Here is a 15,439-nt window from a genome sequence, read left to right as displayed (position 1 = left end):
GTTTAGAACTCATTACTGCTACAAGTCACTGCAACTCCATCAATTACCATGCATTAATGAAAATGGGACACATACAAAAAAATTATTGCCTCTCAGCAGTTTTCTTTAAAGACAAAATCTAGTGGTATTACCATCATGGGGCCTTGTAGGGAACTTATCCACACTATAATCTTTATTACTAAAATGGTTCTCCCAATACTATCACCCTAGGGTATTTTGACCATAAGAAGGACTAACCTTTATGTAAAAATATCAACATTTTACAAGAGTGACCATTTAACATAAGAAATTTTTAATATTTGAATTGCATTTTGAAAAACTTTTATTAACATATATGTGGCAGATGGTTCATTTTATATTTTTTTATCCTCACATGAGGATGTTTATTGATTTGAGAGAGGAAGAAAGCGAGAAAGAGAAACACTGATTATCAATCAGTTGTCTCCCATATGTGCCCCAACCCTGACCCCGACCTGAGATCTAACCTGAACCTAGGTATGTGCCCTGACCAGGAATCAACCAGCAACCTTTTGGTGTATGAGATGATGCTCCAACCAACAGAGCCACCTGGCAAGGGCAGATGGTGCATTTTTTTTCAAAGAAAGGCCAAGAAGTGAAAATACACAGTGGTAGTCATACCAGTATAGAGGATAGATGGTTTCACTCTAAAATGCTACCTAATATAACATATAAATCCCACCCAGTTCTACATTTATGTCTCAGTGAATTAAGTGCAACTAAGGGATTGGATTTTTAAGAAAAACCTAAAATTTCCTTCTTGGCCACAAGATGGACTTGCTGGCAATATATTAAATATTTAGTACAAGGTAAGAAGCTGAAAAATCCTTGTTTAAAATTCAAGTTTAGCTAGCACCTAACTGCAAAGAAATGCTGAGGGAGCAGGAATGCAAATATAGAAATACCTTTGCACTCACTCTATTTGTGTCAACTTTCACAATTTATTCTGTTTCCTTAGCATATATAATTAAACCGATCCTTCATCCTTTTCTAACACCCAGGAAAACAGAAAGCACTTCAGCACCTACTAAATGTGAAAATATTTGCTAAACCTCAGGCATAGTCTTGTTATATATAATGAGGATATGTTTATTTTGAAATTGTAACAGTCGGATCAGTCCAGTCATTTGCAGTTTTTGCTCTTACATGTTTATTCACCTTCCAAGAAGCTTTTCCTGCAATTTAGATATACGAACACCAGATGGTGGTAGACTGTGATGATGTGCAGCTCTAACAGTAAAATGCAACTTTTCTCTCAAAAGTCAGATGTTCTCTAATCAAGCAACACAGGTTTAACAATTCATTCATGTAACAGGTATATTTTGAGTACATAGCAAGTACTAGGTGTATAAGATTCTCAGTGTACAATAGTGCATAAGACAAAAATAATGTCCCATGAGGAAAACAGACAATAAATAAATACATAATAGAATGTCAAGTGCCCTCAATAATCAAAGCTCATTTACAACTATTTTTTAAAAAACCTCCTAGTAAACTAAAATAAAACAAATTCCTCAGTGTGATAAAAAGATATCTATCAAAAAATCTATAGTTTAAGCCCTGGGTAGTTCAGTTGGTTAGAGCATCGTCCCCATATGCCAAGGTTTTGGGTTCAATCTCCAGTCAGGGCACATACAAGAAGTAACCAATGAACGCATAAATAAGTGGAACAACAAACTGATGTTTCTCTCTCCCCCCTTCTAAAATCAGTAAATAAAAAATGAAAAAAAACAACAACTATACCTAACATCAATCTTAAGGATGAAATACACATTTCCCCTAAAACATGGACAAAGACAAGGGTGTTCTTGCTCATCTTTTATTCAATACCTAACTAGAGGTATTGCAGTAAGACAAGAAAAAGAAATAAAAGGCTTAAAGATCAGAAAGAAAGAACTAAAATTGTTTTTATTTGCAGATGGCATCATTGCACATAAAATCCTAAGGAATCTATAAAGCAACTATTAAAATTAACTAGTGAGAATTTAGCAAGGTCAAAGATAAAATCAATATAAAAATTCAACTGTGTTTCTAAATCCAACAACTGAAAGACAAAATTAAAACTAAATTGAGAACATACTTTTCAAAATCAACAGACTCCTTCCTGCTGACTATAATATGCACATGGCTGAAGATTGGAATGCCAATCAAGACAAAAAAAAGTGTGGCTCTCTAAAATCTATGGAGTCATCATACCCGCCTCATGCCAAAACTCAAAATAAAAAGGAATAGCCCGGCCCAGCTGGCATGGCTCAGTGGTTGAGCATTGACCTATGATCCAGGAGATCACGGTTCGATTCCCGGTCACGGCACATGCCCAGGTTGTGGGCTTGATCTCCAGCAGGGGGCGTGCAGGAGGCAGCCGATCAATGATTCGCTCTCATCATTGATGTTTCTATCTCTCTCTCCCTCTGAAATGAGTAAAAATATATTTAAAAATAAAAATAAAAAATAAAAAGGAATAAACATATATCTTGTTTGTATTACTGTTACTTTGGCATTTCTTGTTATAAACAAGAAAGCTTAATCCTGACACAGATTCATAAAACATCCTTAAGTAGGTTCCATCTAATCTTAGCCTTTTGAGTTTTGTTTCTGCATTATTTTCCTCGACATCTGTTCTATGCCTTGTCAGGGCAGCATATAATGAATGGTGAGATTCCTTAGTAATTCCTACCTGACTTCTTTAGCAACAAACTTTCTTAAGTTGTACTAAAATTTTTTTTAAGGATGCTCCCTCATAAATAAAAAACCACTTGCTTCAAAAACTATACTGCCTCTTCAAAAGCTAATTACTCTTTGGGCAACAGAAATGTGAATGAGGACTCTAAAGGAAAAAAACCACCTTTGAATAAAAGATAGCATCTGAAATAAAAAATATTTGAGAGATTTATTAAATATATCTTCACATCTATTTTTTTATGTTATAATTTTTTTAAAATGTCTTTATTGATTTCAGAGAGAGGAAGGGAGAGGGAGACAGATAGAAACATCAATGATGAAAGAGTCACTGATTGGCTGCCTCCTGTATGCACTGGGACAGAGCCCAAAACCTGGGCATGTACCCTGACTGGGAATCAAACCTCGATTGCTTGGATCATAGGTCAATGCTTAACCACTAAGCCACGCCAGCTTGGCTGTTGTAATTTTTTTTCAGGGCAAGAAAACGTTTTGTAGACCTTAAATTTTTGTAGAACTTCATACTTTTGAAAAATTTGCATATTTAAGCTCATATGATTACCTTATGTGGTAAATAGTTCAGATATTAACATGTTATATATTATGAGATTAGGACTTGCAGAGGTGAGTTTATCTAAGGTAAGCTAGTTAAAATGCAAAACTAAGTTAAGACTTCAAGTTTTATAATTCTAGTGCTCTTTACAAAATAGTATTTTTGTTGTATCACACATTGAGATAAGTCATATTTGAGACATCTAACTTCTAATCAACTAGAAGTTTACCAATAGGAATTTTCATATAATTGGTATGGTATTTTGATTTAATAAAGATAAAAGCTGTCAGGAGCAGCATAAAGCACTTCTCTGCCATCTCAAATCACTATGTAATGCTATATTAAGAATATACTTGTAAATGCTGTGATGTCTCTAAATTATTACACCTACCATCATACTAAACCTCCTCTCCCTTTGCCTCTAGACAGCTTAGCTAGTCCTTGTGCCATTAGCCTAGCACACTGATGCCTTGGGGTTATTAATGTGAAACTGAAGTGGGTATTAGGTAACTTTTTCCTGTACCCAACTAATAACTATTCTCTTTTGTCACCATATTATAGGCTTTGTTCTCTATTGTCAGACTTTTTCTAGTGCAAATTTCTCAGTAGGGCAATTACTATTTTTAACCTTCTTTTCTATTGGTTTTACCTCTTTATTTTTTCCCTTTGCCTCCTGCCAATTTTCCAGTGTTTATTAGCTTCTGTGTGGAAATGGGTCTTAAAGGTATGGCCTCAAAATAAAGCACATACGTCATAACAACTATTTGAAAAACTGACCAACTGGAACACAAGTAATATATTTAAATATTTTAATTTTCTAGGCTACATTTATTTAGAAATTCAAGGACTGCTTGAGATTATTTTGATAGGAAAGACTCTTTCCCCATTTGACTGTTCTTTACAAGCCTGAGGATTCAGGAAAACAAGGTGCTCAATAGCCTGGGATTTCTGTAGTAACAAAGATAATAAAATTGGGAGAAAGTGATAATCCTTACCATCTTATCTATAGGAAGATCCATTCCAGATATTCAGTTAACTTCGAATCATTACATGACTATGTAATAATTCTACTTCTGAAAAATTATAGAGCTTAGAAATGCAAAATACTGGGCGAAACTATAAAAATAAAAAAGAAATGTTATTGTTTAAGTGTCTAACTGAAGTGAGAATATTACCATCTGAATCACTTAGCTATTCATAAGTGAAGGCCATATTAGGTTAAGAACACTAAAATAAATGTATTACTGATAAATAATAAAGTCATTCATTATATTCTTCAAATCTAAAGCAATTACGAGATGTGGTATGCAAATGGATTTAGTGGAAAGGATTATATCAGAATAGCCCTTTAAAGAAGATCAGTAATGTAAAAGGCTAAATGATATAATGAACTCTGCTGAATAATACTTATTATAGGATTGATTTATTAAAAGTCTATTTCTTTGTTTAAGAACTGTTGAGACTTTCCAAAGTAATTTTAAATGATGCTAAACAGACTGAGTACTGTTTACCTAGTGCAAAATTGTCACTGAAAAGAAATTTTTTTAAAATTATTTAAACAGATGTAAAAAAAATTTTTTTTTGAATTTCAGTTTGGTGTGCATTAAAAAACGAATCCCTTAGCCACAAGGGCCATTGTAGAAGCCTTAATCCGCATCTCTCTGAATCTCAGTGTCCCCCATTATAAAGCAACAAAGGGGCTCCAGATCTAGAGCATTCACAGCAAGCCAAAGAAATCAAAACACCACCAAAACTAAACCTGGAAAGTAAAACTATTTGTTTTACTATAAATGAATACACAACAGATATAAAAAAAATCTCAGACAACAGGCAGAGAAATCCCTAAAAGCAAATCTCATCAGAAAAATAATACAAAATAGGATTTTAAATTATTGTTCAAAGTGCATTAATACCCAACCAGGAGAATAAAAATAAGGAAAAATGATCAGAGAATAACATCTGAAAACACACTAGTGTTTAGAAACACAATTCTTCTATAGATACACGGAAAGGCCTTTTCACCTTATATTTAGAATAAAAATATCAAAGAGCTAAGTACATGCTAAATACTGTCTAAATCTGCTCAGGCTGCCATGACAAAAATACCATAAACTGGGTGGCTTAAACAACAGAAATTCATTTTCCACACTTCTAGAGGCTGGAAAGTCTAACACCAAGGTCCCACCCACATGGTTTGGTTTCTGGTGAGAGCTTTCTTCCTGATCTTCCAGCTGTGTCCTCACACGAGATGTGTGTGTGGGGGGGACTCTTTTCTTATAAGGCCACAGTTCTATTGGATTCGGGCCCCACCCTTATAACATAATTCAACCTTATTTACTCTTAAAAACCCTATCTCCAGCCCGGCCGGGCGTGGCTCAGCGGTTAAGCGTCGACCTAGGATCCAGGCGATCAGGGTTCGATTCCCGGTCAGGGCACATGCCCGGGTTGCGGGCTGCAGCCTATCAATGACTCTCTCATCATTGATGTTTCTGTCTCTCTCTCTTCCTCTCCTTTCCTCTCCCTGAAATCAATAAAGATATATTTTACAAAACACACACACACACAAAAACCAAACAAACAAAAAAACCCTATCTCCAGATATAGTCACATTGGGTGGTTAGGACTTCAAGATATGATGCAATTTAGTCCATGGCAAATACTAAAAATAACAAATACATACATATATAAACAAATGAACCTTGCTAAACCCAGAATAGAGAGCAAAGGGACTGGAAAGCACTATCTCCTATCTCAATACTCCAAAGCATGCAAGTTTAACAGATAAATTTATCAGAATTTCTTTAAGACTTGTTTCATCTTCACAGAAGAAAAACTGAAAATCAGAAAAAGTAGTATAAAATAGAAAGCAGATCTTAATCATTAGCTGGCACATTTGTTTCAATATACTCATGGGCTCAAAATTCTCTTCCAGCCTTAAAACAAATCAATATACATTCCTTCAAATATAAATTCCCCTTTGATGAGACAATAGCTCCTTCTCTGCATAGCCTTCACTTTCTCACCCCTACTTAAGTCTAAAGCCACTGAAAATTGGCTTACTCTTCTAAAATGCCACTGAAATGCTCCTGCATTCCATGACACTAATATAAGTTACAAAGGTATCAAGCAGCTGATCCAAGACTCCAATATAAGCAACTTTCTTATTCAACATCCAGCACTGTTGCAAAAACACCCCAGGTGCCCAAAGAACCATGAGATACACAAGTTAAGGCAGTTGGTACATGTATGAATGCTTCAAGAATTCTAAGAGCCAAATATTATTTTTTTAAAATTGTCACAGAAAACATCTTAAAGAAACCCTGAAGAAGAAAACTAGTGAAAAGAATAATGATGAAATAGAAATAAATTGTAAAGAGTAGAAAAAACCAATGAGTCCTTCCTACCTAGGATACAGGGACCAAGTAAGGGAGACATAAAAGTGAAGGTCAAATATGTTATATGATACCAGTAATGGAGGGCTTGAATGTCAAAATTAAGAATATGCACTTTGCCCGGGCCAGTGTGGCTCAGTTAGTTGAGTGTTGTCCCATGCATCAAAAGGTAGCCGGTTCGATGGCCGGTCAAGGGCACATGCCTGGGCTGCTGGCTTGGATCCTGTGTAGGAGGCAGCCAATAGATGTATGGCTCTCACATGGATGTTTCTCTCTCCTTCTCCCTTCCTCCCTCTCTCTCAAATCAATAAAAAACATATTGTTTTAAAAAAAGAATATGCACTTGATACTTTAGGTCACAAGAAGCCACAGAAAAGTATTAAAAAGCGATGTAATAAAAATGATGTAATAAAAACAGTCCTCAAGAAAGATTAATCTGGCAGCAGTGATGGAAGGAAATAAAGGATACCCGGAGAGAATGAACAGAGGGACAAAAGGGAACTTACCATACAGTAATACAATGATGCAGGAATGCAGTCAAGTGTCAGTGAAAACAGCAAAAAACAATGGACCCAGAGTAACGCTTCAGAAGGAAAATGATAAAAACTTGGTGACTGAATAGAAAAGTCAAAATACAGGAAAATCTCTGAAACACTTCACATATTTCAGTTTTTATAAAATTTTGCTTTAAAGCAGGCTAGAAAATAAAGTTTAAAAAAAAAAAGTTTATTTGAGTCAAACTGATGACATAAGCTGTGGAACACGATCTCAAATGTTCCCCAGAAAACAAAGCTTTTTGATATTTGTAGTACTCACTGTTAGAGAAATAATTTGGAGCAATGAAATGACACTTGGATTCGAAAGATTTCACCCTTAACTGCAGTGAGCTCTTTCAGTGACCTCTCCATACCTGTATCTTTATCTGTAAGAGAATAAGAGTATCTGCCTCACCTAACTTACTCAGGTTACTGTGAAGATTAAAAAGTATAAGTTAAAATGCTTTGCAAATAGAAAATCCATATGCAAATATAGGCTATTACTAATAGAAGTACTAAAAAGTAAGGGAATAGAAATAATTTAGCATTATTTTGATGCCTCGGAATCATCATTATGAATGTTAACTACTGCACTGCATGTAATATATGATGACTTGAGATATATCATTGTGGGTAGAGTTCTAGACTGCTGTACATTTTCAGTTCTTATGTGGTTTTTAATAGTTTTCCTGTCAATTTCTCTGTCAGCTTCAATATTCTCACCGTAGTTTCATTCCTTACGTCTGATTTTCTACTTCTCATCTGCAAAGGACTTATGAACTAACACCAGACAATGAGTGTTAGTTACTAATAAATGGATTATTACTATCCATATAACAGCCTCAGGAATTCTCATATAAGAAAAGTGCATCCACAGGGGGCCAGGGTAGGTGAGCAGTACTTCTTTTTATTCTTATTCTTGGATGAGTTCCAGAAAAGTAAAGTGTAAATATAACTCATTACCACAGAGTAACTTAGCCCCTCAAGGCTTATTAAAGTGAAATTAACTATATGGGTAAAAACTTACAAATTTTTAAGTTTCTGCAAACATTTATCATCAACTCCTCCCCGTAGTTAGCATTAATACCTAAGTACTTTTAAGAGAACAAAATAATCTTTAAGAACAGTTTCGGGAACAATACTAGTAATAAACAGTACTTTCCTTAAGCATGCTTATTTCTCTAATGCACATGGAAAGAGGTATTTAATCTGTCATTATGATTTAAAAGGGCATTGCTGGACACAGACAATAATAACGGCCCCAAACCTGCTGAAGTTATACAGCATCACTGAGCAAATAAAATGGCCTCCAGCAGCACAACTTCTGCAGTGCTAGAGATAATTATTTGATTAGTAAAACAATATTATCCAGGGCTTGTTAAATGGAATAAACTGACTTTATCCATGTACACAAAATATATTCTGTCACCACATAATTCAATTTGTAAACATAAAAAAAAACAAAGAAACAATACTTATTCAAAACAAAAAAGGCAAGATTAACCAAAGCTGATGAGGTAACATACCTTGCTATACATTAGTATACTACACTGTCAGACACCAAAACACACTGTCCTCTGCCTACAGTCTTCTTCATTTTAAGTTTAGATTTTTAATTCTCCCAAAACTATTTCCAAGGCTATTTCCAAGTACCTCCTGTCTTCTCTTATAAAGGGCCAGAAAAATTAGGAAAGAGAGACTTACCCTTTCTTTTGAAATTTACTTCCTTTCTCATGAAACTTATTTCTACTATCCTTCCCCACTTTTCCTATCCACCCAATATCACTCCACCCAGGTCTATGACAGTTCACATAGTATGGTTCCTATCCTTGACACAAATCTAACAGATCACGGTAGTATAGCTCCTTAGCAGAGATGTATAGTTAAATGGAAAGCTTAGAATACCTCTGAAGTATGACTGTTATTCAAACCAACGACTTCTTTGCACAAATTAGATAAAATTCTTGTGAATTTTCTCTGGTGTATTTTCAGAGCAGACATACTGAGACCTTTGGTTCATTTTAAAACATTCCTCAGAAAGTTTAAAGTTAGTTCCTTTAAAATTCTTTCTTCCTAAAACAAGATTTCTAAAATGACTACCTATGTAATGGGCTCAAGGATCTGAGCTATATGCACCTCTAAACCTCTTCAATTTACTAAGTCGCAATCAAAGACAATGGAAGCAGATCAAAAGGAGAAAAAACACACAAACATTCCTGTCAGTTTGGTTCCTGGGACAGGAAAGTAAGACCCGGTTTCCTCCCAATGAGTACACAACAGGTATCTGTAGTACAGAGAGGTTTCCTCTTTTGTAGAAATTAGAAGATAAAGCACAGAACACATCAATTTCACTCTATCTCTGGGCCTTCTAAGAACCCTAAGCACTTGTACAACCTAATGAAAATCAAACCCCAGTGAAGAAAGGCACAAAAATGAAAAACAGAGAAGCTGGTCATCTCATCCCTCATTCATATTAGTTGTAGTAATAATGAGAATTGCTATCTTTTCTCTAGTATCTACTAAGTACAAGACAGTGCTAGGTTCTTTACATACATAATGTAAAGAATATCACATTTCAGCAGGCCTGTAGAAAAGGTATTATCAGCTATCTATATGTTATAAATGAAAACAGAGACTCAGAGAAGTTGAATAGCTTTCCCAAGTCCAGACAGGTAGTCAGCGCTAGAACAGCGTTGGCTCTAGAGCCCATTTGATTTCTTCTCTATCACTTCTCTTGCTGTGCCAGTTAAAATGGTGAAGTCAACAAGTATCAGGCTGTACTTTCCTTCTGTAAGCTTTTGATATCATCCTGACCTAAGACATATGTTCTAGAAATACAATTAGCTCAAATATTCATCATCTTTTCTAAGGACTACATCCTCTGTCTCATACTATACATGCTAACACATTTCAGAATGATTTCTATTGGAATATTGGACATATTTCTCTCTTGAAGTGTCAAATTTATCTCTCCTTTCACACTCACTTAGCTAGGCAAAAATATACAAGGTTCATCAGACTGCTCGACTTGGTAAATGGCATATTCATTTACACAGTTAAGTTCTCATAAAACAGGCTTTCTTTGTTCAAAGACTGAAAATTGCCAAGAATTTTTATGTTTTAGTAATAATTCTCTATTTACTATAAGAACAAATACTTCAAAAGCCTGGTCCAAATACAAACATGTAAAATATCTTTTCTTCTTTTGTTACTAAGGAACTGGTCTATGTTTGTATAGTTGATCGATAAATCAAGTTATTAAAACTTTTAAAACAAAACCCCATAAATTTAGTATAACATCTTTAAAATGCCAAAAATCAGAATTCTTACAGTTCCTAACACAGAAACAGACATTTAACAATGACCTAAAGTTATCTGATATCATGTATATTAAAGCGTCTGAATCATTCATGCATGATGGGTAAATGTACCTGTAGTAAAAATTATACTGTTTTAAATTATAACCTTGTCTTATGTTTCTAAGTTTTAAAGGGTTTTATGTACTGTAAAATCACCTAAATTAACCTTTGACAGGTTTATGCTGGTAAAGGAGATTTGTACCTGAGCAATCTACTCGGGATAAAAACTATCGGTATCACTATTTTTAATATCTTCCTTTCTCCCTTTTTTGACAAGTTCCACAAATACCACCTATCTTTTGTTGATTCAAAAAAAAATCTTAAACCAATTATGTTAACTGAACCATTTCAATTATTGATAACGGTCTAATATTTACTCCCATCTTCATCTGCAATAATAAAAATGGCTGATGTCAAATCCCTTCAAACCATATGAAAATAGGCCTAACTATGTCACATGTCCAAGTATTTGGCTTTATTTATATGCCTTTTCCTTTCCTTTTTAGTTTATAAGATAGATCAAGGGTGAGCAAACTTTTTTGTAGACAGCTAGATAGGAAATCTTGTAGGCTATGAAGGCCACAGGGCCTTTGTTGCAACTACTCAACTTGCACCTGCAGTACAAAAGGAGCCACAGACGATATATAAATGAATGGGTGTGGCTGAATTTAGCTGGCACCCTACTGGATTTGGCCCATGGCAACAGTTTGCTGCTCCCAGAGCTAAGTCGTGGGGAAAACAGGAAAAATTGTGTCACTACAATCACCTGGGGTATCTTTAATATTTAGCTGGACAGAAGAAACTATTCATAGCCATACTGATTTTAGACCGTTTCAGCACTAATTACAATTAATCCTAACCCAGAGAGTGCTAAATACAATAGCCCACCAAAATTAGATTCTACTTTTCCAGATAGCCATACATTTTTGTTAAGCATATCACCAGATAAACAAGGCCCCACTCTAACTGTGGCCACACTTTCTAAATTGTCTGCTACCTCCCTCTCTCACCTTATTTCTCCAACTCACCCCAATTCCACTGGACATAATACTTTTTTTTTTTTTGGTCCCAGGAAGGTCAAGGTATCACCACCTCCTCCTTATACAAAAAGTGGTTTCTATTTCCCCTACTTCGGCTACCAGAGTTCTCAATTTCTTCCTCCCTTGCTGCTTGCTGCTATATAAACTGGACAAGCTAAATGCCCACTTTTCTCAGCCTCTCTTGCAGCTTAGCATGGCCAAATAATAAAGTTCAGGACAATAAATATCTCATGAAAGACTGCAGGGGGTGGGGAGAGGGGAGAGGGAAGGTGGGGAGGGGTACTCAGAGAAAGGCTTTATGTTTTTTAAAAAAAGGAGAGGGAGTTACAAGTGCTAGAATTTCTTCTGCCCCTTTTCTTCCCACCTTAATGCAAATGTGATACCTGGAATTGGAGCAGCTATTTTGCAATCTGGAATTCTGCAACCATTAAAAGAAGCTAAAAGAATGGTAGTGGTTGGTTTGTCTACACCAGCATCACCACAAACACACGAGTAATGTATTCCACCATGACATTAAGTTGGCTGTGACATCACTAGATGACAGGAATTTTTCAGTCTCACTATAATTTTATGGGGCCACATTCATATATTAGGTGCATCACTGACTGAAACATTATGTGGCACATGACTATATGAATGCACACACACCCCTCCCTAGATCTAACTCCAACAGTTTTCTCCTCTGTGAGAATAGTTTGTGGCGTTATGTTGCAGTGTAAAACACTTATAAATTACAACAGATTTTTAGAAAACTTTTATGAGTTCAGAGTAGAATTAGTTAGGATTGTCAACAGTTTAGCTAGAAAGAACAGCAACTACAAAGAGGTTGCAGGCTCAACTGCAGTAGTGGAACACAATTTAATAAAGTTCCAATGCTGCATTTTAATGCCCAAATTCCTTATTGTCTTTTTTAGTTGACAAATATGTACTCCACAGTATAACAGCAGCAGCAGAACAGCTGCATGGCTGTACTGAGCACAAAGCAAGCAACGGCACATGCTGCTAAGTGTTGTTCTGACTGCCTAGAAATGGCAGCCCATGCAGATTTATTCCCTGTTATAAATTAGAACACTTATTTCTCTGGAGTTTACATCTTCTTCATGAAAGGGTCACCAACTTCCTGCACGTTAAAAAAGAGAACTTTCAAAAAGGATATCTTCCCTTTCTTTGATGATCAGTTCATTCTGTTCTTCCAACTGCCTGACCTTCTTCTCAAATGACTCCTGCTCAGCTTTGAGTCGTTCTTCGGTCACTTCCTTTTCCTCGCTTACTCTGAAAGAAAGAAATGAAAACGCCTATAAGAATAAAAGAAAATATGTGCCTAGAGCTGCAGTTTACCGCAACCAGACTTCCTCCAGAGGTATGCTTGCCTCTTTCAGAGGTTTCTTCAGAGATACTCTTATGTATTTTTTTAACTAAATTTTTATAAGGCAATCTTTCACACCTTGGAAGTAAAAGATGTATTTAAGTTTAAAATGAAGAATGTTTCTAATCATCAGAAGTATCTTACATATGGAAAGTCCAACATAAGACACACATTCCCAATCATAATCTAGGACAGAAAAATATCTAATTTTTAAAACACTAGGTTTCATTTCTTCATTATCAAAATAGACACAATTTATTTTAATTTAGATATTTTTTATACTTTTATTTAAATCCTGTAAATGACATAAACAACATATAAGTCACTTAAACATTTCACTAAGTATACATAGGCAATTTTACTCTTTTTTCTGGTACTGATACCCTGTATTCTTCAGTATTAATGTAAAAAAGTCTGCACTACATTTATTCTTAGTCCAAAAAGGATTTTAAAGTTAAAAACACCAACCAAAATTTTTGACTCCTTAATGTCTAATTCTAATACATATTTCAACTCAACCTACTAAAAAGGGGTTTCCTAACACAAACACAAAAGGAAAAAAGAATTTAAAAAAACACCACAAAAACAACTAAACAACAACATTAAGACATCTTAAAATGACAATCCCAATTTTCGTGTTACTCTGTGCATAGAGATGTTAGCCTTGAATTTCTGTTACTGGTGCTTGTTTCTCCAAAGACAGTACAACACATTTATCCCAAGATCACACAGGGATGTAAGTGAAATCCACAGGGAATCCAAATCTTTCCTTTGAGATCCTAAATTTACTTTTTCCCAGAACCCTCCTCTATCAGAACAATTTCTGAATAACGTGAACTCCATAGCTTTTCCTTTCTCGCTAGCCTTCTGGAGGAGATATTGAAATCAATGATATAACAGAATGAAAATTAGAGTTTTTGAATGATCAAAAGTTGATTGCTTTTTCTTTAAATAATTTGTGTAAGACTGACAGCACATCATAGTGTTCAAAAATAGGTTTATTTCTTCTTGCTCATCTTGACATTCAAATAATTTCCTCAACCCTTTATTTATGATTAGCATAACATAAGGCCCATGAATGAGACTCAGGATCTTCTTTCTAAGAGAGTAATTTCTAAAACTGATACAATTACAAGGAATCTAGATAACTTAACAAAGAACAAATATACCAATATGAAGAGGATTTTTACTCTGGTCTCAGGTAGTCCTGCCTCCCTTATAGATTGCCAAATTTACCTTAACATTAAACTAAACACAGAGATTATCCCTAGAGCCTCCCAGGTCAGAAAATAGGGATACGCCCCAACATTTACTTACCCCCTTTGTGAGTCTTTCATGGAAAGACTTCCATGAAAACTACAGGGATCACTGAGGGCAAAAAAGCTTGTACACACATCCCATAATGCCAGAGTCTATGATGAGCATTTCCCAAAACTTAAAGTGTTCTACCCAGAAAAATAACTCTTTGTAAAATTTAGTTTCTGGAGTATGTTTGAAAAATTTATTACTACACTATTTAAACAGGGTTTCCCCCCCACTTTCTTTTCTGTTATGCTGCTATAATTAGACTATCCTTTAGCAATTATTATGCTATGGAAGGCTATAAAATTAACAAGCTGTAGTAAGTCCAAAGTATAACACTTCTTCCATAGGCCTAACTAAATATACTACTCATGGTTTCTTTGTGGCCTATTAGCATAGTTAATATGAGCAAGTATATTAATACAGTCTTTAAATGCAGAGGACTTGCCAATAAAACAACCTCAAGATTTGATATCCACTCTGAAATCTGTTTAATTTACATTCAATAATATTTCCTATGAGGTACATTTAAGAGGAAGTATCTGGTATCCTGATCTACTTTTTTCATCAAAACATTCTCAGACCACAAAGTAACATAAAAAGACCTAATCCTCTACTTCATTTAGAGTAGAGCAATAAGTTAATTAACAAAATGAGAAGCTAAATACAGGAAAGGGAAATATCTAATAGGATAAAAAAGTTAAAACTGACAAAAGGATATTCCCACAGTTGGTTTGTTAATTATTTACAAAGAAGACAATAGCCTGTTCATAAAGTAAGATTGTTAGTGTTTATTTAATACCTCAGAGTATTTCACAAAAACTCCCCAAAATGCACTGTTATCTAACAAGAAAAGAGAATTCATACCCTTAGAGTTGGGTGGTTGGGCTAAAAATTGTGCTGAAAGTACTGAATATCTTTGAAGTCTTATGGTTTAGCTTAAACATCCTGAATATTTTGTATTTTTCTTTATACAACCATCTTTTCTGTTTTAATATAAAAAGTTTTCCCACACCTATCCTAATTTTTTTAGTAAAACCAATGTTCTAGAAAGAGATTTATTGTATGGCTTTGCATATCCCTGCTGTTCTCGTAGGTACTCTAGGAAAGGGTACATATACACCAATGTGAAAGGTAAGGTCAAGGCAGCAAAATGACTATGCCAAAAGAATTACAGCTCACCCAATGGTCAAC

General features: G+C 35.0%; 1 protein-coding gene and 1 long non-coding RNA gene across 8 annotated transcripts in view; both read right to left on the bottom strand.

The window, feature by feature from the left end:
* The window catches only part of KIAA1328 (KIAA1328 ortholog), a 204,881-nt gene that overhangs the window by 165,250 nt on the left and 24,192 nt on the right, over window positions 1-15,439 (bottom strand). For all 5 annotated transcript variants that reach the window (XM_016195975.2, XM_087819049.1, XM_087819050.1 and 2 more), the window contains one exon: window positions 12,734-12,849. In XM_016195975.2, the coding sequence (XP_016051461.2) occupies window positions 12,734-12,849 (116 nt within the window). The remainder of the gene's footprint in view (window positions 1-12,733; window positions 12,850-15,439) is intronic.
* On the bottom strand, window positions 3,654-8,465 carry LOC107524177 (uncharacterized). 3 transcript variants are annotated; one of them, XR_001601941.2, is made up of 3 exons: window positions 7,459-8,465; window positions 7,149-7,225; window positions 3,654-4,366 (listed from the first exon to the last, which is right to left on the bottom strand). It is a non-coding gene; the product is annotated as an uncharacterized LOC107524177 (long non-coding RNA). The 3 variants fall into 3 exon arrangements; XR_001601944.2 differs by having other exon boundaries at window positions 3,654-4,323; XR_001601943.2 differs by lacking the exon at window positions 3,654-4,366 and adding an exon at window positions 5,694-5,771.

Source organism: Miniopterus natalensis, chromosome 7 (genome assembly GCF_054644295.1).
Source record: "Miniopterus natalensis isolate mMinNat1 chromosome 7, mMinNat1.hap1, whole genome shotgun sequence".
In the NCBI taxonomy this organism is placed as follows: Eukaryota; Metazoa; Chordata; class Mammalia; order Chiroptera; family Miniopteridae; genus Miniopterus; species Miniopterus natalensis.
This window is presented reverse-complemented; position numbering and strand designations above follow the sequence as displayed.